Source organism: Miniopterus natalensis, chromosome 5, assembly GCF_054644295.1.
Source record: "Miniopterus natalensis isolate mMinNat1 chromosome 5, mMinNat1.hap1, whole genome shotgun sequence".
Lineage (NCBI taxonomy): Eukaryota > Metazoa > Chordata > Mammalia > Chiroptera > Miniopteridae > Miniopterus > Miniopterus natalensis.
The window spans coordinates 26,076,652-26,099,359 of record NC_142085.1 but is presented as its reverse complement, the minus strand read 5'-3'; the positions used below and the strand labels follow the sequence as shown (position 1 = coordinate 26,099,359).

General features: G+C 35.3%; 1 protein-coding gene across 3 annotated transcripts in view; it reads right to left on the bottom strand.

Moving 5' to 3' along the window:
• Positions 1-22,708, bottom strand: part of ZNF451 (zinc finger protein 451) — a 73,062-nt gene that overhangs the window by 29,998 nt on the left and 20,356 nt on the right. For all 3 annotated transcript variants that reach the window (XM_087817459.1, XM_087817460.1, XM_087817461.1), the window contains 3 exons: positions 13,532-13,657; positions 5,195-5,306; positions 350-500 (listed from right to left, as the gene is read on the bottom strand). In XM_087817459.1, coding sequence (XP_087673585.1) covers positions 350-500; positions 5,195-5,306; positions 13,532-13,657 — 389 coding nt within the window. The remainder of the gene's footprint in view (positions 1-349; positions 501-5,194; positions 5,307-13,531; positions 13,658-22,708) is intronic.

Below are 22,708 nucleotides of genomic sequence, written 5' to 3'. Positions count from 1 at the left end.
TCAAAAATCCAGTAAATTAAAAAGATGGGTTTCATAAATAGAATATTTATTGTTAATTTTGCTACATTTGGTTTGTCTATAGCATTTATTTTGCAATGCCATATTAGCTTTCTTTAGGGTAAATATCTGTATAAGTGCTTTACAACTCTTGAAATTTACATTTATGGGCTGAAGTTCTCTAAAACTGATCCAGCTGCATAGCAATGCAAAAAGCCTGTTCAGAATTTTATGAGACATTTTAGGAATAAATACATATTTAATGGCAGAGGCACATCATGTTTTCATTTTATGAAATCTCTTTGTAACTCACTTGATCTCCAGTATCCACTATTCTGAATATCATACTTACCTTTTCAAATGTCCTAAGAGAAGGTGCCCATTATCAAATTCCTTGTTACAGTGCATTATGGGACATGAAATTGGTTTCCCAGACACCTGCATTTGGCCTCCTCTTCGGAATGAATTTTTTGTTCCAGAATTAATCGTGCCTGCTTTGAGTCCTGTGTCATTGGAATACAAATTCTTAAGTTCCTATTTCGGATATTTGTCCTTAGGATTGGTAATCAAAATTATGACAAAGCAATGAAAAATCAACCACGTATATCATAATTAAATGTTCATAAGCTATCTTATAAAAGATATAACAGCCTAAAAGTAAAGTAAATAGTTATTTGGGACAAGGAAAGCAGTTAACATGTCCAAGTAGCCTTCTCTTGAGGAAAAAAATCTGTTTCCTTAAATACCCAAGAAAAAACAAAGATCAAATGCATTAGGAAATCAGTTGCTCTACAGAACCCTTACCTCCCTTCTTTTCATTTATACAAGTATGCAAAGATCTTTTCTTCTAACTCTTATTTTCTCTTTTAGCTATCTTAAACACAATTTAAAGTGTAGCTATATTATAGAGGATATGGGTTCTATGAAAATTATGTTAAACAATGTAACTGAGAGGGCAGGAGAAGTGGAGAGGACAAGAAGAGAAGGAGAATAAAAGTGATACTTCCTGAGGAGTCCAGCTACTGACCCACCAGCTCTAGCCTGACATCAAGTGCTGCCGGTATCAGTAATAACAAATTTACAGAATACAAAGCAGAGATCTACTTCACTCTCTTCTTTTTATTTATCCTATTTTGTCTTTTCCCTTTTTTTACTTTCAAAGCCAATTAAAAATAGTTTGCCCATCATTACCTCCTCTTCATTAATTTCCTCTTATTCTGGTCCATTCTTCATCCCTTTTCTTTCTTTATAATCTTGGTCTTACAGTCACACGACTCTTGTAGACTAATACCCCGGCCAAATTTTGTTCCCTTGGAACTCCCAATACATGATATACAATGGAAAATTTAGAATTATATTGTATAAACAAAGAATTGTAAAACTGCCAGGAGAATTCTAATATAGTTTGATTGTTGTCTCTCTTTTATTATTATTTCTTGTGAATTGTTTCAATTAAATGTCTTAAATATTTCATACAACAGAAAACTGGGTATTTATCTTTATTTATTTTTTTACTGTTTTTAGTTGATTTTAAAGAGAAGAAGTGGGGGAGGGCAAGAAAAACATCGATGTGAAAGAGAAACATCAATTGGCTGCCTTCAGCACTTGACCCAACCGGGGATCAAATTCACAACCTGGGTATGTGCCCTGACGGGGAATCAAATCTTTCACCTTTTGGTGTACCAGACGATGCCCCAACCAACTGAGCCACACCAGCCAGGGTGGATATTCATCCTTATGACAGTTCCTACAAAGCCCCTAAGCATTTAACTAGAGAATATTATTCCTTCAATATCATCTAGTTTTAAGATCCCCAAATGGCTATGTATGTTTACGGTTTCAACTGCCTTTCTGCTGATGCCACCCACCATTAAAAGCTGCCAAAATGCTTATAAGTGTGTTTTGCCAACAAAAAATGAACAGCACAGCATTAATCATATTTTAATCTTAAAGAGGCATTAAATGACAATACACCTTTTTATCTTTAATTTTTTAATACACTCAGAATTAGGACAATTTTTATTTATTGTGTATTCACATTTCAGATGTTGCACAATTAAGATCTTTAGCCAAACAGAGAAAACAATCAATTGAAAGAAAATAAGCTTCATCCATAGACAGGCAAAGTACAGAGAGATTTAAACAGCTCTCTTCCTTAAATAGTATAGAGAGTAAAATTTTTAAGTTATTAAGTATTCAAATGTATACAAACTGGCCTAACTATAAAGGTCTATAAAAGATAGATTTCTAAAGTTAGAGTAATTATAAAGTACTTAAACTACTTCTAATAAAAAAACTGAATTATAACAGCTGGATACTTTGGAATAGATTGAATGAGTCCCTTAATGTTACTGAGTAGAATCTCACTTTTTAAAATTAAAAAAGTACAATGATCATCTTTTTTCCCCAACTATACACTCTTCAAAGATCTCATCGCTCTCTAAAGCCTATTTATGAAAGACAAATACCCATAACAAATACAGCCCAATGCTAAAGTAGCTGTTCTAGCAATTGATGCCAAACTTCAGTTTTAGTGTTGCAGAGTCCAAGCAAAAAGATAAAACAATCACATAAAAAGAGCATAACTAAAGACCTAAACTCTAGGCTCAAGCTTATCAGCCACTGAGGAGCCACGTGTGACCTAAATATATGTAAAATACCAAGTCTTTTCAAGAATCATAAAGACACAGCTAACTGACTCATTTGTTCTCACTTGGCCTGCTCAGGTAAATACAGTGGTACCTCGGTTTTCTAATGTAATCTGTTCCGGAAGACCATTCGAGTTATGAAACATTGGAAAGCTGAGGGATCAACAGCCAACAGCTAGGCCTCAGGATCTTGCCCTCAGCAAAAGCCGTGTGGCATGTTCAACTTCCGAGCTGAGTTTGAAAACCGAAGCATTTACTTCTGGGGTTCGAAAAACCAAAGCATTTACTTCGGGGTTTACGGCATCCGTAAACAGAAACGTTTGTCAATGGAGATGTTCGAAAACTGAGGTACCACTGTACAAAAACAGATGCTCATGAATTCAATTTACAATGAATTAAAATATTCTGGCAATCTGGAGGTCAGGGATTAGGCCTAAAGAGGCATATTACTGGCCCAAAACCATTCTAGACAGGCCTTGAAAGTGTTAGATTTTTGAGATAAATGATTTTTAGAAGAGACCTTAGAGGTGATAAAGCCTTGTAGTTCCAGCCGATTTTCCTAGCAAAATCACCTAGAAATCTTCTCAAAGCTACAGATGCTTTAATTATCTCTGGAGGTGAAGCCCACACATGTAGTTAAAAGCTCCCAGGTGATTCTAATGCAGCTACAGTGAAACCACAGAGCTAGTCATTAACAACTACTGAGAACTGAATGAATATCAAAAATGATTTTTTTTATAACCTTAGCCTTAAAAGAATACTCCAAGAAGCAAAACCATTTACCATAATTTCTAAGTCTCTTTTGCTAAAGTAGGTCTGGAATGCCAAACAATTCTCTCATATAGCTGAATGAAATCACATCTGGAACCCAAGGTCTAGGCTTGTTTTCTATGTTCATGTACAAATGTTTATATAGCCTCCTTTGGTATAATATTCAACCAAAATTTATTGAGCATCTCTATGCTGAGCATTCTTTTTAGGCACTGACACAAAATAGGATTAATAAGCATTGGTCTCCATCCCCACAGAGCACACGGTATGGTAGAAGAGACAGACATGTAAACACATCAACCCAACATAACGGTAAAAACTGTATTAGAAATTAATAAAGCACTGTGGGATCAAAGAAGGCTGAGCAACCAAACTTCTGTAGAATAAATAAACCTAGCAACCTCTAGTGTTGAGTATTATCTGTAGGCTAACCCCACAGGCAAGTAAGAAGAAAAAAGTATTTAAAAAGGAGGATGGGTGAGGTGCCAATTTGCCAGGCACAAACAGATTAGATGATAAGAAGGAAATAGTTTCAGGGAGTAGCCAAGTATAAAAATATCTACAAGTTATTGGAATTATTTTATAAGTGCTAGTTTGACTATTTTTAAGAAGCTCTCTAAAAAGGAACTTTAGAACAAGATATTCAGGTTCAAAGTTGAGCACTGCATGCACAGATAATTCTAAAGGCTTCTTGCAATTAAACCTCCTGCTGAATTAAATCCACAGTTAAGATTTCTGTAGATATCCCAAACCTTTAAGGACTTAGTGGGTCTTCTACAAGACAGACTAGAAAAGTTGCCATGGTGCCCGGCCGGGTGTGGCTCAGTGGTTGAGCATCGACCTAGGATCCAGGCGATCGGGGTTCGATTCCCAGTCAGGGCACATGCCCGGGTTGCAGGCTCGATCAATGACTCTCTCATCATTGATGTTTCTCTCTCTCCCTCTCCTTTCCTCCCTCTGAAATCAATAAAGATATATTAAAAAAAAAAAAAAAAGTTGCCATGGTGACACAGTCCCACTGGCTCTTAAAAATTTCACCAAATTATCTCATAGGGGAAAATGTTTCACAATGAGAATTCCAGGAACCTCAGGTCTGCATGGAGTTAGTGAAGAGGCTACCCAAGGCTTTAGATGATCCTCCCATGTGGACACTTGCAGAATATTTACATAGACTGCACTGACAAATAAGTAAACACTAATCCTTTAGATCTCAGATTAAATTCCATTTCCCCAGAGAAGCTTTTCCTGACCTTAAGGAACCTGTTATATACCCTCCCACAGACACATGTACTATTTCATGTAATCATAAATGAATGAGCAGCCCGGCAGGGCGTGGCTCAGCGGTTGAGCGTCAACCTAGGATCCAGGAGATCGGGTTTGATTCCCGGTCAGGGCACATGCCGGGTTGTGGGCTCAATCCCCAGTGGGGGGCGTGCAGGAGGCAGCCAATCAATGACTCTGTCATCATTGATGTTTCTATCTCTCTTTCTCTCCTTTCCTCTCTCTGAAATCAATAAAGAAATTTTTTTTTTAATTTTAAAAAATAAATAAATGAGCAGTATCTAATGAGCTTAAGGATGACCTGTATTACTTACTCTCAAAATATACTTTGGCCAAAGTAGGAAGGTAACTGGTAAAGTAGGCCATTATTAAGAATCACTAAAATAAATGTCAATACTTTATATACTCATTAGCAACCAAATAAAATGAACATACTGCCTTAAAGTTTTAGGGAAGCTGGGTAACCTTAGCGTTCCATTCTTCTCTCTAAAAAATACCTGGCATTTTTAGCCACTGGTCCACACACAGTCTTGCTGCTTCTGTATCAGAATGTCCTCGAATAAATTCCAATTCTTGTAACCCATGAGCATGCTGAAAATCGATTTTTTCCTAAAGATATTAAGAAAAAAATCAATTAACTATGATTACTAACATGGTTTCCTTGAGAAAAAGATTTTAACACATCAGTGACCAGAAAGTACTGATTACCCTTTATCCCTGTAACTCACAGCTAAGTCCCAAAGAGATAAGTCAAAACAAAGGTTCATGCTCTAAGATGTTGAGCCAATGTTATCTATATCTGCACAAAGTTCACTATAACCTACATCTCCAACAACTGGGCACTGTTTAAGTAAATTATGGTAAGTACATTTCACTAGAGTCAATAGAAACACTAACGAAAACTTTTCAATGAAGTAGGAACATACTTTTGTTATCAAGCAGGCCACCAAGTATTATTAAACAAATATGGCCAAGTATAAACAAAGATTAATTTCAAGTTATGTGTAACTTTATCTGCAAAGGGGAGGAAAGGCTGAAAATAAATATATTAAATTTAATGGCTATATCTGGGAATGAAGATATGAATAATTAGTTTCATTTTTAAACTTTCATACTTTTTTCCAATTTTTCATACACAGGGCGGGGCATAGTAGGTTTACAGTTGTTCATATGGAAAATAATACAATAATTAATAATACAAGGATAAACTGTGTTTCGAGTACTCACAACTGTAAAACTACTTTTGCCCCACCCTATACTGTGTGAAGTACATAGAAGCCTATTAAATATTTATTCAGTGAATAGTATTACTTTGAGCAGACACTTATTAGTATTTAACCTGTGGCAATATAAAGCATTTAAGGTTGGCAAACTTTTCCCATAAAGGACCAGATAGCAAATATTTTAAGCTTTGTAGCCCATACAGTCTCTATTGCAACTACTCAAATCTGCCACTGTAGCATGAAAGCAGCCACAAATAATATGCAAACAAATGGGCATGGCTACGTTCCAATAAAAATTTATTTACAAAACAGGCAACGGGTCAGTGCAAGCCACTAAATTAGATGCTTTAGATTACTAGAGTCTCTAAATCTTTCTAGTCATATTATTTATAAATCTATTTGCATATTCTCTAATCATGCTGCATGTAACAATTAACATTTACTAACTACTTCCCATGTGACAGGAACTGTTGGAAAAGCATTTTAGATATAATTCTCACAATAACCCTATGCAATAGGCACTATTTTTATTCTCATTTTATAATGGGAAACTGGAGTACAGAAAGGGCAAATAAATTGCCCAAGGATAAATAACAATTCCAGGATTTAAACTCTCCCAATTTGATTCTAGGATCCATGCACTTAAACAGAACTATGTCTCAAAAAGCTTGTGTTCTTAAAAGAAATGATTTTTTGATGTACTGCTGTATTCAATTGGCTAGTATTCTGTTTAGGATTTTTGCATCTGTATTCACCAAAGATACTGGTCTGCAGTTTTCTTTTTTTGTGTCATCCTTGCCAGGTTTTGGTATCAGGGTTATATTAGCCTCATAAAATGTGCTAGGGAGTATTGCCTCTTCTTCAATTTTGTGGAAGAGTTTGAGAAGGGTGGGTTTTAAATCTTTGAACATTTGGTAGAACTCACTGGTGAAGCCATCTGTTCCTGGACTTTTATTTTTTGGGAGGTTTTTGATGGTTGTTTCAATTTCTTCACTCCTGATTGGTCTATTTAGATTTTCCATTTCTTTATGATTTGGTCTAGGAAGGTTATATATTTCTAGGAACTCATCCATTTCTTCTAGGTTATTGCATTTGGTGGCGTATAGTCTTTCATAATATTCTAGTATGACCCTTTGTATATCTGTGATGTCTGTGGTTGACCTCTCTTCTCTCATTTCTGATTTTGTTTATATGGGTCTTTTCCCTATTTTCCTTAGTGAATCTAGTCAGGGGGTTGTAAATTTTATTAATTTTTTCAAAGAACCAGCTCTTTGTTTTATTAATTTTTTGTATAGTCTTTTTGTTCTCTATTTTATTCAATTCTGCTCTAATTTTTATTATTTTCATCCTTCTTCTGACTTCAATCAAGTGGCGTTTAATCCAGGGGCACAAGGATGGTTCAACATACGTAAATCAATCAATGTAATACACCACATTAACAAAAGAAAGGATAAAAATCCTCTGATATGATCTTATCAATAGATGCAGTAAAAGCATTTGATAAGATACAACTTCATTTAGGATTAAAACAGTCAATAAAATAAGAACAGAAGGAAAGTACCTCAACATAACAAAGGCCATATATGATAAACCCTTTGCGAATAGCATACTCAATGGTGAAAAACTGGAAGTTTTTCCTCTAAGATCAGGAACAAGACAAGGATGTCCACTCTTACCACTCTTACTCAACATAGTTCTGGAAGTCCTAGCCAGAGCAATAAGGCAAGAGAAAGAAAGAAAAGGCATCCAAATAGGGAAGGAAGAAGTAAAACTGTCACTTTTTGCAGATGACATGATTCTGTATGCAGAAAATCCTAAAGACTCCACCAAAAAACTATTAGAAACAATAAACCAATACAGTAAAGTTGCAAGACACAAAATCAATGTACAAAAATCTATTGCCTTCCTGTATACTAACAAAACTTCAGAAAAAGAAATGAAAAAAACAATTCCTTTTGTAATTGCAACCAAAAGAATAAAATACCTAGGAATAAACTTAACAAAGAACGTGAAAGATCTATATACTGAAAATTACAAAGCATAATTAAAAGAGATTGAGCCCCGCCGGGCGTGGCTCAGTGGTTGAGCATCGACCTAGGATCCAGGCGATCGGGGTTCGATTCCCGGTCAGGGCACATGCCTGGGTGGCGGGCTCGATCAATGACTCTCTCATCATTGATGTTTCTCTCTCTCTCTCCCTCTCCCTTCCTCTCTCTGATATCAATAAAGATATATTTTTAAAAAAAAAAGATTGAAAAAAACGCAACAAAATGGAAAAATATTCTGTGTTCATGGATTGGAAGAATGAACATAGTTAAAAGGGCTGCATTACACAAAGCAATATACAGATTTAATGCAATCCCCATCAAAATACAAATGTCACTTTTTAAAGAAGCAAGTAAGAAATCACCAGATTTGTATGGATGACAAACAACCCCAAATAGCTAAAGCAATCCTGAGAAAAAAGAACAAAGCTGGAGGTAGGTATCACACTACCTGACTTCAAATTCTACTACAGAACTACAATAATCAAAACAGCATGGTATTGGCACAGAAACACACACACAGATCAGTGGAACAGAATACAGGGCCCAGATACAAAACCACATGTATATGGGCAGATAATTTTCAACAAAGGAGCCAGAAACACACAATGGAGTAAAGATATTCTCTTCAATAACTGGTGCTGGGAAAACTGAAAAGCCACATGCAAAAGAATGAAACGATTACAGTTTATCCCCATGTACACAAATTAACTCAAAATAGATCAAAGACCTAAATATAGGACCCAAAACAATAAGTTACATAGAAGAAAACATACGTACCAAACTTATGGATCTTGGTTGTAGAGAACATTTTATGCACTTGACCCCAAAGGCAAAACTAAACGAACAGGACTATATATCAAACCCAAAAGCTTCTGCACAGCAAAAGAAATTGACAACAAAACAAAGAGGCTGCCAACCAGATGGGAGATGATACTTGCAAACAGTAGCTCCGACAAAGGTTTAATTTCCAAAATATATAAAGAACTCATAAAACTCAACACCAAACAAACAAACCCCATCAAAAAGTGGGCAGAGGACCTGAACAGACACCTCTCTCAAGAAGACACACAAACAGCCAATAGATATATGAAAAGATGTTCAATCTCACTAGTAATTAGGGAAATACAAATCAAAACTACAATGAGAAACCACCTCAAACCTGTTAAGAGTGGCTATTATCAACAAGACAAGCAATAACAAGTGTTGGAGAGATTGTAGAGAAAAGAGAACCTTCTTTCACTGCTGGTGGGAATGTAAACAGGTACAACCACTATGGAAAGCAGTCTGGTGGTTCCTCAAAAAATTAAGAATAGAGCTGCCACATAACCCAGCAATCCCTCTCCTGGGTATCTACCCAAACAACTCGAAAACATGTATTTGCAAAGATATATGCACCCCTATATTCATTGCAGCATTATTCATGGTGGCCAACACATGGAAACAACCAAAGTGTCCTGCGATAGAGGATTGGATAAAGAAGATGTGGTCCATGTACACAATGGAATACTACTCAGCCATAAGAAAGGATGAAATACTGCCATTTGCAACAACATAGATGGACCTTGAGAATATTATGCTAAGTGAAACAAGTCAGCCAGAAAAAGCTAAGAACCATATGATTTCATTCATATGTGGGATATAAAACTGAAACTCATAGACAGAGATGGCTGTGTGGTAGTTGCCAAAGGGAAGGGGGTGGAGGGTGAAGGGGCTCCTAATATATGGTGATGGGAGAAGATTTGACTTTGGGTGGTGGGTACACAATGCAATATGCAAATCTTGTAACATAGAAACCCACACATGAAACCTATATAATACTAACCAAAGTCACCCCAATAAATTTTTTTAAATCATATAATAAATAAATAAAATAAAAAGAAATGACAAATTCATAAACATTAGATTTGCAAGACACGTCAGAATAATGAATGGCCTAGTTAGCAATAACAGGATCTTCTGTCCAAAAGGACAAGGAAATTCAAACTGAATTTTCATTTGAAAAAAATCTTACAATATTGTTCAAAGGATAGCCATAGAAGACAAATTCTCAAAGATGTTAATACGTATTATATAAATTTAAAAATTCTCTGTAATCAACTTAAGTAAGTATAGAAACACTAGTTTTAATACCAAGTTTAAAAGGTTCCTTTAGTGCAGGACTTCCAAAACCTTAGAGTACTATAATGTGCCTATGATTTTCCATCCAGAGAGTATGCAGTATCCCAACTTAATAAATCACCTTTTACTTTTTTTTCAAAGTGTATTCTATAGGATCAGTGTTCTGAATAACATGCTGTAAGAAACAAAGTTAGTCTATCCAAAGAAAGCAATATGGCAAGCTTTCAGTAGACTATAAAGATTTTTTCTTATTTACAAAATTAAACCATGATTTATCGAAGTTCTTTACAAAAATCTATCATAATAAATAACTCTTAAAATAGCATATTGAGATTAAATATTACTACATGTCAGCTAGTAGCCTACTTACTTTAAACAACTGCCAATAACATTTTTTTAAAGTTTTAAAAAAATGTTCCCTGGCATTTCTCACAATAGAATTTTAACTCAGTGGCCAAACATAGTCAATGCTCAAAAAACATTTGCTGGCTAAAATCATCTCCAAATGAGTCACCTTTTTCTATATCACAAAGCTACTCCCACAAACTTTACGGTTACATCACTTCTTGCAAATCATCTTAACTCCTGAAATATCAATAAGCATAGCTGGAGCTGGTTAACTAGTCAGCACAGCACATTATCTCTGACAGTGATCTATCCAACAAAGATTTTAATGAATTTTCTTTGTTTTCTTTAACACCACTCCATTATAAGAGACGGAAAAACAACTTTATTTTTTTTTAATTTATCTTTATTGTTGAAAGTATTACAGATGTGTGTCCCCCCAATAGGTCCCCTCCCCTCTCCACTTCCTCTTCCCCCTTTACCACACTATTGTCAGTGTCCATAGGTTATGCATATATGTATTTAAGTTCTTTGATTAATCTCTCCCCACCTTCCCTCTGAGATTCCTCAGTCTGTTCCACGCTTCTATGTCTCTGCATCTATTTTGTTCATCAGTTTGTTTTGTTCATTAGACTCCACATATAAGTGAGATCATGTAAAACTGAATCAGGAAGAATCAGAAATGGATAATCAACTTTAATAGTGAGACACCTACCATTCACAAAGGCCTAGAATAGTTGAAAAATATTTTCTACTATTATCGATTTTTAGTCAGTGTTATCTACCACCTGCTAGAATTCTTCAAGAATTATTTTTATTTCAGTTTCATTATCTTCCTTTCTGGGTAGTTTGTTTTTGTTTTCTGTCATCTAGTTTTAAAAAAAAACAACTTATCCATAAAGGCAATCAAATAGGAAAAAAAAAAAGATCATGAATGGAGAGCGAACAGTGAACTAAAACATCTGTGTGAGTCAGCTTCTCTTAGGAAAGATAAATTTATTCTTTACAATTGGTTAAACAAGAACTTCAAAAAACTTTCTTCAATGCTAAGGTAAAGTCTTAATAATAAAACAAACATTTGCATAGATGGAGGCTAAAACTACCCTTGAGAAAAACCCTGGTTGTCATAGTGACCATAAGATTTTGAACTCATCATGAAAGTTTTATTATTTATGTGTCCATTAATACTGCCTGGGAAAAGCAGCTACACAGTTTTGGTAAAAAATATTCCTTAAAAATGAATAGTGTTTCTGCCAGAAAAGAATCATCTTACTTTTAATATCACTATGCCTTAAGTATTTTATTTATTTATTATTATTAGTTTTTAATCAAGTACTAAATCACCTACAGAATATGAGGATGTAGCTACAGCTAAATCTGCAACTGGGTATAGAGATAATGCTGAAGCTGGTGGTGCACCTGAGACTATTGCTGTGGCTGGTGTCATCACTGGCATTGGATCCTGTATAGCCAAGCGTGCATGAACATAGTTGAGCTTCTCAGTAATTTGATTAATTGATTCAGACATTTGTTGAACAGATGATGCCACCTGGAGAACATTCTTATTGAGAACCTTTATGTCATCCTTTGTTGGCAGCATTTTGATCAGGGAGAGTATTTCTGTTTGCTTTTCATGGACCTGACCAACAAATACTGCCAGAGCATTAATCGAGGTTTCAAGAGATGTGACTTTCTGGTCTGTCAGATTCTTGGCAGTGACATGCTGAACCAACTCCTCAGTCGACCTCTCCTCAAGCCTGGTTTCCACCTCTGGATCCATCAGCTTCTCCATATCTCTTGCCATTGCAGCAGTCACCAGCTGAGTGACATTCTTGTTTAGGTTGCCTGGAGGAATCCAGGAAACTCGCTGGGGCCACTTTGTCCTGGTGGGTCTCTGGGGTGGCTCTTTCCCTCTGGGCGGAGTCCTTGCCTTGGAACTTTGACTTCGCATCTCCTGATGTGATGGCCTCTCTATCTCCGCCTGACTCTCCTCCTCCTTTGAGCTTAGTTCCTCGAGACCCAACATGGAGTCTGCAAAGAAGCTTGACCATACAAAGGAACTTGTTCTCTTCAGGTGACATCTATGTTTTTGTAAATGTTGGTTCGCCTTAAGCATTTTAAACATACAATTAGAATACTATGCTCTAATATAATTGGTATTACATAATAAAGTCCCCAAACAAACCTACTTCTAAATCTAAATATTAATTTATTCTGTATCAAATTAGGAGATACTAAAACAGAGGCTACAGAAATATATTCATTCCTTTATAATAAGCAATGAATAAATATTGAAGGAATCAAACACAGATGTTAAAATTATAAAATCATAGTACTTGTCCCAACCTGGGAGATCATCTCCAACTCTGTTCCTTTGCAGACTGAAGCCAAAATCTATAAAAGCTAAGTGGCCTGCTAAATCAAATAGCTGCTGGAGGAGCCCTGATTTCAATTTCAATTTTTAAAATCCTACTGAGAAGGTTTTATTTTTTTAGCTAACTCATCATCATTCTAATCTTAATAGACATTTGTCAACACTGAGGGAGTTTTTTAAGTAATTTCATTTGGGACTTTGTCAAGCAAGTCAAGGAAAATATTTATATCATGCAAGACTCTAAATTAGGCTTTGTTTTCCACATAGCAGCTCTTCTACAATCCTGATTCAAATTTCTTCCTTTTAATAATCAATTTAATCTGAAAGAATAGGTTGAAGTTTGAGAAAGTGGCCTGGCTCTATTTAGTAGAAAATAACCTTTCAACAAACCTGATAAATAATTTTCACTCTTGTGATAAAGTAACCAGAAACCCTTTAATTGCTCATTTGCTTTGAGTAATCCAATAATTTTTAATTTCCAAAAATAAAGTCCACTCAAGTAATTCCATTTTTTCCTTTTTTCCTGTATACATATATAATTAGAATCCAACAACTAAAAACAGAGATGTAAAAAGCTATTATAAATTACTACTAAACTGATGTGCTATCTACAGTCAATGCTGAACATGGATTCAATTACATATTTTTTATTACAAATTTCTCTTTACAACTGTATTCTAAACAATTCTATAATTTGGTAAAAGACCAATTAAAATAGCCACATACCCTGAATGCTCTATTCTTTTCTTCTTTTTGCTGTTTCTCCACTTCAACATGGCGGGCCAGACGAGCCAGAGTTAAAGCAACTTTATCCTTCTGATGGTCAATATGGTCTTTATGCTTAACATTAACCTATAATTGAAAAAATAATGTTCACTCTTTTTAATGAACAAATTTAGCTTTGGGATAACATATATCCATTTACCAAAGAGTTATTGTACTAAAGAACTACTTACCTTTAACATTATCAACTTTCTAAGAAACTGTCTTAAATATTTTATATTTTATATGTGGTATTTTGTAGGTCAGCCAACCATCCATCAGCACCTTTGTTTTCAAAGTTAAATAAACTAGCTGCTAGGACATTTATCATCTATATTTACTTTATAATCATCTGTATATTGAAAAGTGTGGCACTGCTTTGCGCTGAGTCTATAAGGTAATGCTATCAAGCCACTAGTCCACAGTCTAAAAGTACAAACATCCTTAGCTCTGTTTTTTCAGCAATGCCAGGACAGTATTTACTTAAGAGAAACTATTGATTTAAAAAAGTAGATCTAACTTCCAGTTCCTGGTCCAGCATGTGAGGAGCTTAGAAGCTGCCACTCCATCCTAACAATGAGCAAAAAGCTGAACAAACTGATTAAGTCATCATCTTTTCTTAGATTCATCAAAGTGGGGTGGCAATATAAACTGCTGCCCCCCAAATGAGAGCGACAGGAGGGCAGATGTAAAGAATCACAACTTAGTAGAGAGGAAACCCATGAGTAGAAACCACAGCAGGAACCAGTACTGAGTAGGAAAACCTGAACTGTAATTGAACTACTTGAAGCTCAGTGTGGACAAGTCTACAGTTAAAAACTCCAGGGGGACCCAGCCATGGGGGGCTCTCATACTTTTGTGAGTTTGTCTCCAGGAGTCTACCAGGTTCTCTCACAGTGAAGAATGGAGAAAATCGCCTCACGCTTCCAACAGCTGGGAGGAATATGCCAGATCATTCTGTTCTTAACAAGGTCTGCCCTCAGAGAAACTATTTTACCAGAGCCTAACCTGCTAGAGTTTTATCAGAGTTTAACTAACCTGGTAGAAGCGAAATACCCAACTCCAAGTCCCTTCAGCTTTCCACATGGGGTAAGGGATATACCCAATCCAGGCCCCTCTAGCTAGCCTGCCCCACTGAAGGGAGGGACTGAGAAGGACTGCTGAAGTTCAGTCCCAGGACACAGGCTTACCAAGACGGAGACCTAATCACAGGACTAAAGAATGCCACCACTTCTCCCATACCTACCACTGCATTACTACAGGCCTGTTTACCAGTTTCCTTTACTTCATACATCTTGTCCACCACTCAACAAAAAATTACAAGGCATACTGAAATGCAAAAACCAGTCTTAAGAGTCAGAGCAAGCACAGAATGGCAGACATGGTGCTGGAATAATCAGATGAGGAATTTAAAACAACTATGATTAATATGCTAAAAAACTGTCAACATGCAAGAACAGATATGTAATGTAAGTAAGAGAGATGGAAATCCTAAGAAAGAACCAGAGAAATGCTTTAGAGATCAAAAATACTCTAACTGAAAAGAAGAATGCTTTTGATGGACTTATTAGTAGACTGCACACTGCTGAGGAAAGAATCTCAGTGCCTGAGAATATGTCAACAGAAACTTCCAAAACTGAAAAACAAAGAGAAAAAAGACTGAAAAATACAACAGAATACCCAACGACTAGTACAAAAGATATGCATAATGGAAATAATGAAAGAAGTAATAAACAGAACAAATATACATGAGGAGATAACTGAAAATTTTCCCAAGTCAGTATCAGTGAACCACAAACCAAGGAAAAAATAAAACCTTCTTTGTTCACAGATGACATAATCTTCCTAAGAAAAAGGTGTAAATAAAACAAGCAGTAGCCCAGCCAGCTTGGCTCAGTAGTTGAGCGTCGACCAATGAACCAGGAGGTCAGGGTTCGATTCCTGATCAGGACACATGCCCCAGTTGTGGGCTCCATCCCCAAGGCCGGGCATGCAGGAGGCAGCCGATCAATAACTCTCTCTCATCATTGGTATTTCAATCTCTCCCCCTTTCCCTTCCTCTCTGAAGTCAATAAAAACATATTTTAAAAGAAAAAGCAGGTAGTTAGGGGTGAAGTAACCTGTGTAATTAGATATTTATAACAGCTTTATGAATAACTGCCAAAACTTGAAAGCAACCAAGATGTCCTTTAGTAGGTGAATGGATAAACTGTGGTACATCCAGGTGATAAGTATTATTCAGTGCTAAAAAGAAATAAGCTATCAAGCCATGAAATGACATTGAGGAAACTGAAATACGTATCACTAAATGAAACAAGCCAATCTAAAAAGGCTACATACTGCATGATTCTAACTATATGGAATTCTGGAAAAGGCAAAATTATGGTGACAGTAAAAAGATCTGTAGTTGTCAGGGGTTGGGGGTGGGGTGGAGAGGGATGAATTGGCAGAATACAGAGAATTTTTAGGGCAGTAAAACTATTCTGTATAATACTATAAAGGTGGATACCTTTAATTATACATTTGTCCAAACCCGCAGAATTACAACAAGAGTGATCACTAATGGGCTTAGGGTGATAGTGATGTGTCAACTAAGGTTCATCAGCTATTAACAAATGTACCACTATATTAGGGGATGTTCATAATGGGGTAAGCTATGCATGTCTGGGAATAGATGATATATGGGAAATCTCTGTACCTTCCTCTCAATTTGCTGTGAATGTAAAACTTCTAAAAAATAATAATAAAGTCTTAAAAAATTTTCTACTAGAAAGATTGGGTTATTATCTAAAATGTTACTTTTTAAGAAAATCAATCATATAAGTACAATTCAGTTTATCTAAAGTGGGGTAGCAGAGTTCCATCAACCAAGTCCAATAGCAGGTGTGATTTTGCAAGTACACAGAAGTTACACTGAACTGAGCATACATAAAAGGGCCAAATTCATATTTTCAGGGTCAGGATACATCTTTGCAATAAGGAATGCTCACAGGATCACTTTGGGGAGAAGTAGTCCCAGCTAACTTCCAGACCACTTGCTAAGCCTACACTACTGAACCGGGTAGTAGGTGACATTCTACTAACTTCAAAACATCATTTTACAAATCATTGGGTAATGTAGCTTATTAGAAATTAGTCATAAAAAGCTGTTTATCTGAGCTCTGATCCTTTAGTTGAGGCAAATTTCCCTCTTTAAAAGCAAATTAAATTTACTCCTTAGGAAGAGAAAAAAAAGTAGTATCTCTTTATTTAAAATGTAGGTACTACCTTGAGAAGGAAATTCAGAGTAGATTCTAAAACATTTTTTCATATATGGAAGCTAATAATGTTTAAACATGGGCCTAGAGTGTATTAGTTTTCCTGATAGGGATAACATTTTTTAGGTTTTAAACTCCAGCAAAAGTCATGCTTGGGAGGCCAGGTAAACCAAGCTCATATTAATACATGAGAGTGGTAGACAAGGTATAAATTAGTGTTTACTTAAAAAAAATGTGTGTCACAACAACGTGAATATTTTGGGGACAGGACAAAAGCCATGTTTTGGATTAATTAAGATGTTACTAATGCAGGAAGAGCTACCCTTGAACTAATGGTTCTATTATCACTTTACTTTTCCCTAGGCCACAATAAAACACCCATTCCAAATAACTTCTGAAGTTATACTCATTCAGGAAGACTTTACATACTTATTCTTCTTAAAGTTTACTTTAAAGCACAATTAATTATTCTGATTTATAAATTATAAATATACTGTGGACACAAAGCTAAATGAAAATTAAAGTCAGAAAAATAGTGTTTATCTATCTAATGGGAAAATTTCTGAGTAATCCACTTAGTCACAAAATACAAGTATGTTCCTAAAACTTTACTCCGTTAGCCCTTTATTATTATTTTTTAATCCTCACCTGAGGATACTTTTTTCATTGATTTTCTTTTTTTAGAGAGTGGAGGGGAGGGAAGAGGTGGGGGAGAGAGAGGAGAATCAATGTGAAAGAGACACATCGATTGGATGCCTCCTGCATTTGCCCAGACCAGGGCCAGGGAAAGAGCCTGCAACTGATGAGGTACATGCCCTTGACCAGGAATTAAACCTGAGACCCTCTGGTCGCAGGCTGATGCTCTAACCACTGAGAAAACTGGCCATAGCCCTTAGCCCTTTAATCAACATTCAAACATTTGTTTAGTTATCTTTGGCTTCATTATAAAATTAATCTCGAACCCTAAAACATTACCTTTTAAAGGTTAAATAAATAAAACCTACTGGTATTTGCTAAAATTCTTCTTCTTCCATTTAGCTATAAGTAGCCTATGTTATCTTATATCTAAGTACACAGTTATGTCAATGAAAAGATTACTTCTGTTATTTCCAGCAAATTCTAATCTTTCCTAACTTTGAAGGGCTCAAAAGACCTGACAACCCTGATGTTGACAACAAAAGACATTTAGAATTTTTGGTTTTCTTTTCCTCCCCATTGAAGGGGAAGTTTTTTTTTTTCTTCTTAAAACAAACAGAAAAAACTCTGGCTGCCATCTATATTAGACACAGATAAGTAGATTTTGAACCTGCTGGGAGTACGGGGGAAAGAATGGTAGCTAGAGAAAGGAAGAACTTCATCTTTGAAACCCTTGCCATTTAAAAATATATTAAAAAAATTAAAGTACTTAAGTAAAAATGTTTTCCATTAAACTAGGGGGGAAATTAAGTAAATGAAGCAGGGTGCAATATTCATATGATTCTTCCCATCACTTGCTGGTTAAAGCCAAGCATGAATAATGGGTTATCTATGAACACTCGCTCTCTCCAGAAAGCCAAGCCCCTTGGATTTCTATTGTGGGTGATCCAACATGAGGGATGGCCTCTAGAGCTTACTGAATTACACTCATCTGTGGTTCTGGGAGAACATAATGGTACTGAAAAAACAGAGAGATCATTAATATTAAAATGCATGTTAGGGATTTTACCCATAAGGTCGCAGAGGGCTTTATTTTGCACAGAGGTCTAACAGGTAATTCAAAGAATTGATACATTCAGAAACTAATATGAATGGTAACCATCATTTCATAATAAAGAGATAATCTCAAACTAATACTTTTAAGTTCCCTTTAGCAGTTGCATATTGAGCAAATTTAGCCTTGTGAAAAACTAGTTGAGCTGTCCTAATTTCTCTTTTGCTACACACACCAATAACCACTTTAAACTTCGAAATTGAACTTGAAGCCAGTTCTGACCATGAACTCACAATCCTGAGTATGGAAGATCAGGAGTCACGTCCAATGAGAATTCCAGTTTTCATCAAAATAATTAACACTTTCATTTACTAATCAAGTTTAATGAGCTAACAAAATTTCCTGGAAACTATTAAAATTTTTAACATTGCTATGAAACTGTGATTTGCTATGTGAACTGTAAAATAAAGCATACGAAATTGTTAAATAGGCAAATTAATGACATGACACAAAATCCCACTAATCAATGAAGCTATCATCTGTATGAATTACAATGTCTTTTTTCCCTATCACTTGTTCGTTTTAAAGTAAAAATGATTTCTTTTTTTTTGGAAAATATACAAGTAAAATCTAGAAGGCTATAAATAAAAATGTTAATACAGTGGTACCTCAGTTTTCAAACACCTCTGTTGACCAACATTTCGGTTTACGAACGCCGTAAACCTGGAAGTAAATGCTTCAGTTTTTTAACACACCTCGGAAGTCGAACATGCCCCACGGCTCCCACTGAGGGCAAGATCCTGAGTCCTAGCTGTCGGCTATGGATCCCTCAGTTTTCGAACATTTCAGAACTCGAATGGTCCCCTGGAACGGATTACATTCGAAAACCGAGGTACCACTGTAGTTATTTCTGACTGGAGTTTTCTCTTTTTAAATTCCATTTTCTAATATTTCTACAATCAGCATATGCAATAAAATTAACAAAATTTCACTTATTAATGAACCAGAGTGTATAAGGACAAAAAGTGTTGAGAATCTCAATCTCTTATTTGAAAATGTAATGGATTTGGTTTAAATCACTAATTTATGCCTTATAAAAATGTAAGTTTAACATATACCCTTTATAAAGACATGAAAATTTTATATTTAGGAGGAACATAATCTATTAGTAAGTTTTATTTATTTATTTCTCTAGATTTTTGTCTCTAGTGATACAATGATTAGATTACATTCTCTTCCAAACCTAACACAAATAGATGTTAATCAAGAATTAGGGCAAGTCATTTTCAGTTCAACAGAATTAATGGCTTACTGGGTAAATATTTTTACAGTTTTGATGTCAAACACCATTATCACTTTAAAGCAAAACGCATTTAGCTAAAACATACTTATAAATTTGTATTTTTCTTTAATTACATCTATGCTTTAAAAAATCCAAAGCATATGTACTGATTTGCAGTTTAAAATGTATTAAAAATATTAAAAAGTACATATAGTCAAATTAAAAGTTAAAACTTAAAATTACTGAGCCCGGCCAGCATGGCTCAGTGGTTGAGCATCAACCTATGAACCAAGAGGTCACAGTTTGATTCCCGGTCAGGGCACATGCCCAGGTTTTGGGCTCAATCCCCAATTAGAGGCCAGGCTGATCAACGACTCTCTCTCATCAATGATGTTTCTCTCTCTCTCTCCCTTCCTCTCTCTGAAATCAATAAAAATGTACTTTAAAAAAAGGGGAAGTACCCAGTCACTTAAAAAATATATATATATATATATTTATACTATTAAGCTTAAACCTGACCTTCCTCTTTTCTGGTTTGCATAGTAAATATAGAAAGCAAGATTCTTAGCTTTTCCCATCACAGATGTAATTTCTCAATGTTTAAAAGACTTATTCAAAAGGAAGCTAATTATTCCACAGAATTTTTACCAGAAACTGAATTCCTGTTCATCTGGCTAGTCTTGATGTATGCATACTGAAATGACTTCCGAGTGGACTTTCTTTTAATACTCATTTAGGAATGCTTATTTCTTGAAACATTCACTCTCAATTCTAAAATGTATTATGGTTTAGAAAGCTAAGTGCCACATGCTTGCCAACCCCACTTTGGCATTAAAAACTAGCCTTGGTATTGAATGCTGAAAAAACTGGCTGCAAGCTGTTTTATAAAACTTTTCTAAGGTCTCTTGAATAAATGTTTGTTCTCAAATATTTTTTCTTCTTTTAAATTTGAGGTAAAATTGGTATTTAACATTATATTAGTTATAGGCACACAACATAATAACTTGACCTTTGTATACACTACAAAGTAATCACCAAAGTAAGTCTATTTATCATCTGTCACCATATAATTGACCCCCCTTCACTCATTTTGTCCATCCTCCAACCCTTTTCCCCTCAGATAACCACCGATCTGTCTTCTGTGTCTACAAGTTTACATTGTACATACAAATGAAAGCAGAGGATATTTGTCTTTCTCTAACTTATTTCACTTAGCATAATACCCTCAAGATCCATCCATGTTGTCACAAACATCACTGATTTTTGTGACAAGATTTCCTTGTTGTTTTTTATGGCTGAGTATTATTCCATTGGGTGTGTGTATACACATACCACATCTTCTTATCTACTCATCCATCAGTAGACACTTAGGTTGTTCCTATACCTTGGCTACTATAAACAATGCTGCAATGAACATATGGGTACATATATCTTTTTGAATTAGTATTTTCTGGTTGCCTTCCCCCCACCCCCCTCCAAATACCCAGAGTGGAATAGCTAGATCATACGGTAATACTATTTTTAAATTTTTTGAGGTATCTCCATATTGTTTTCCATAGTGGCTGCATCAAATTACATTCCCACCAACAGTGTATGAGGGTTCCCCTTTCTCCACATCTTCTTTAACACTTATTTCTTGTCATTTTGATAAGACATTCTAATAGGTGTGAAGTAGTATCTCATTGTGGCTTTGATTTGCATTTCCCTGATAATTAATGATGTTGAAAACCTTTCAGTGTACCCGTTGGCCATCTGTGGGCCTTCTTTAGAAAAAGTCTAAGTCCTCTGTCCATTTTTAATCAAATTGTGGGTTTTTTTGCTATTAAGTTATTTATATATTTTGGATATTAACCCCTTATTGAATATGTAATCGGCAAAAATTTTCTCCCATTCAGTAGACTGCCTTTTCATTTTGATGGTTTCCTTTGCTGTGCAGTTTAGTTTGATATAGTCCCACTCTTTTTGTTGCCCTTGCTTTTGGAGTCATCCAAAAATGCAATGTCAAGACTGATGTCAAGGAGTTTACTGCCTGTTCCCTTCTAGTTTTATGTTTCCAGGTCTTACATTCAAGTCTTTAATTCACTTTGAGTTAATTTTTATGTATGGTGTAAGATAATGGCTAGTTTCATACTTTTGCATCAGGCTGTCCAGTTTTCCCACTAATACAAGAGACTGTCTTTTGTCATAAATTAATTGACCATGTATGTGTGGGTTTATTTCTGGGCTTTCTATTTGGTTCCATTGATCTATGTATGTTTTTACACCATAACCACACTGTTTTGATTATTATAGCTTTGTAATGTAGTTTGAAACCAGACAGTGTGCTATCTCCAACTTTGTTCTTTCTCAAGATTGCTTTGGCTATTTGAGTTATTTTATAATTCCATATACATTTTAGATTTGTTCCAGTTCTATGAAAAATGCTGTTTGAATTTTGGTAAGAATAGCACTGAATCTGTACATGCATTGGGTATTACAGACATTTTAACATTAATTCTATCCATGAGCACAAAATTATGTCCATTTATTTGCGCCTTCTTCAATTTCTTTCACCAGCATCTTAGGCGTTTTCAGTGTACAGGTCTTTCATTTCCCTGGTTACAGTTATACGTAGGTATTTTATTTTTTTTTGATGCAAATATGAGATTTTCTTAATTTCTTCTGACAGTTTGTTATTAGTGTATAAAACTTCTGTATGTTGATTTTTTATCCTGCAACTTTAATGAATTCATTTATTAGTCCTATTTTTTGCTGGAATCTTTAGGGTTTTCTATATACAGTTGTTCCTTGACTTATGATGGAGTTACATCCCAATAAACTCACCTTAAGTTGATAATGTTCTAAGTCGAAAATGCACTTAATACACCTAACTTACCAAACATCATAGCTTAGCCCAGCCTGTTTCTACTGAA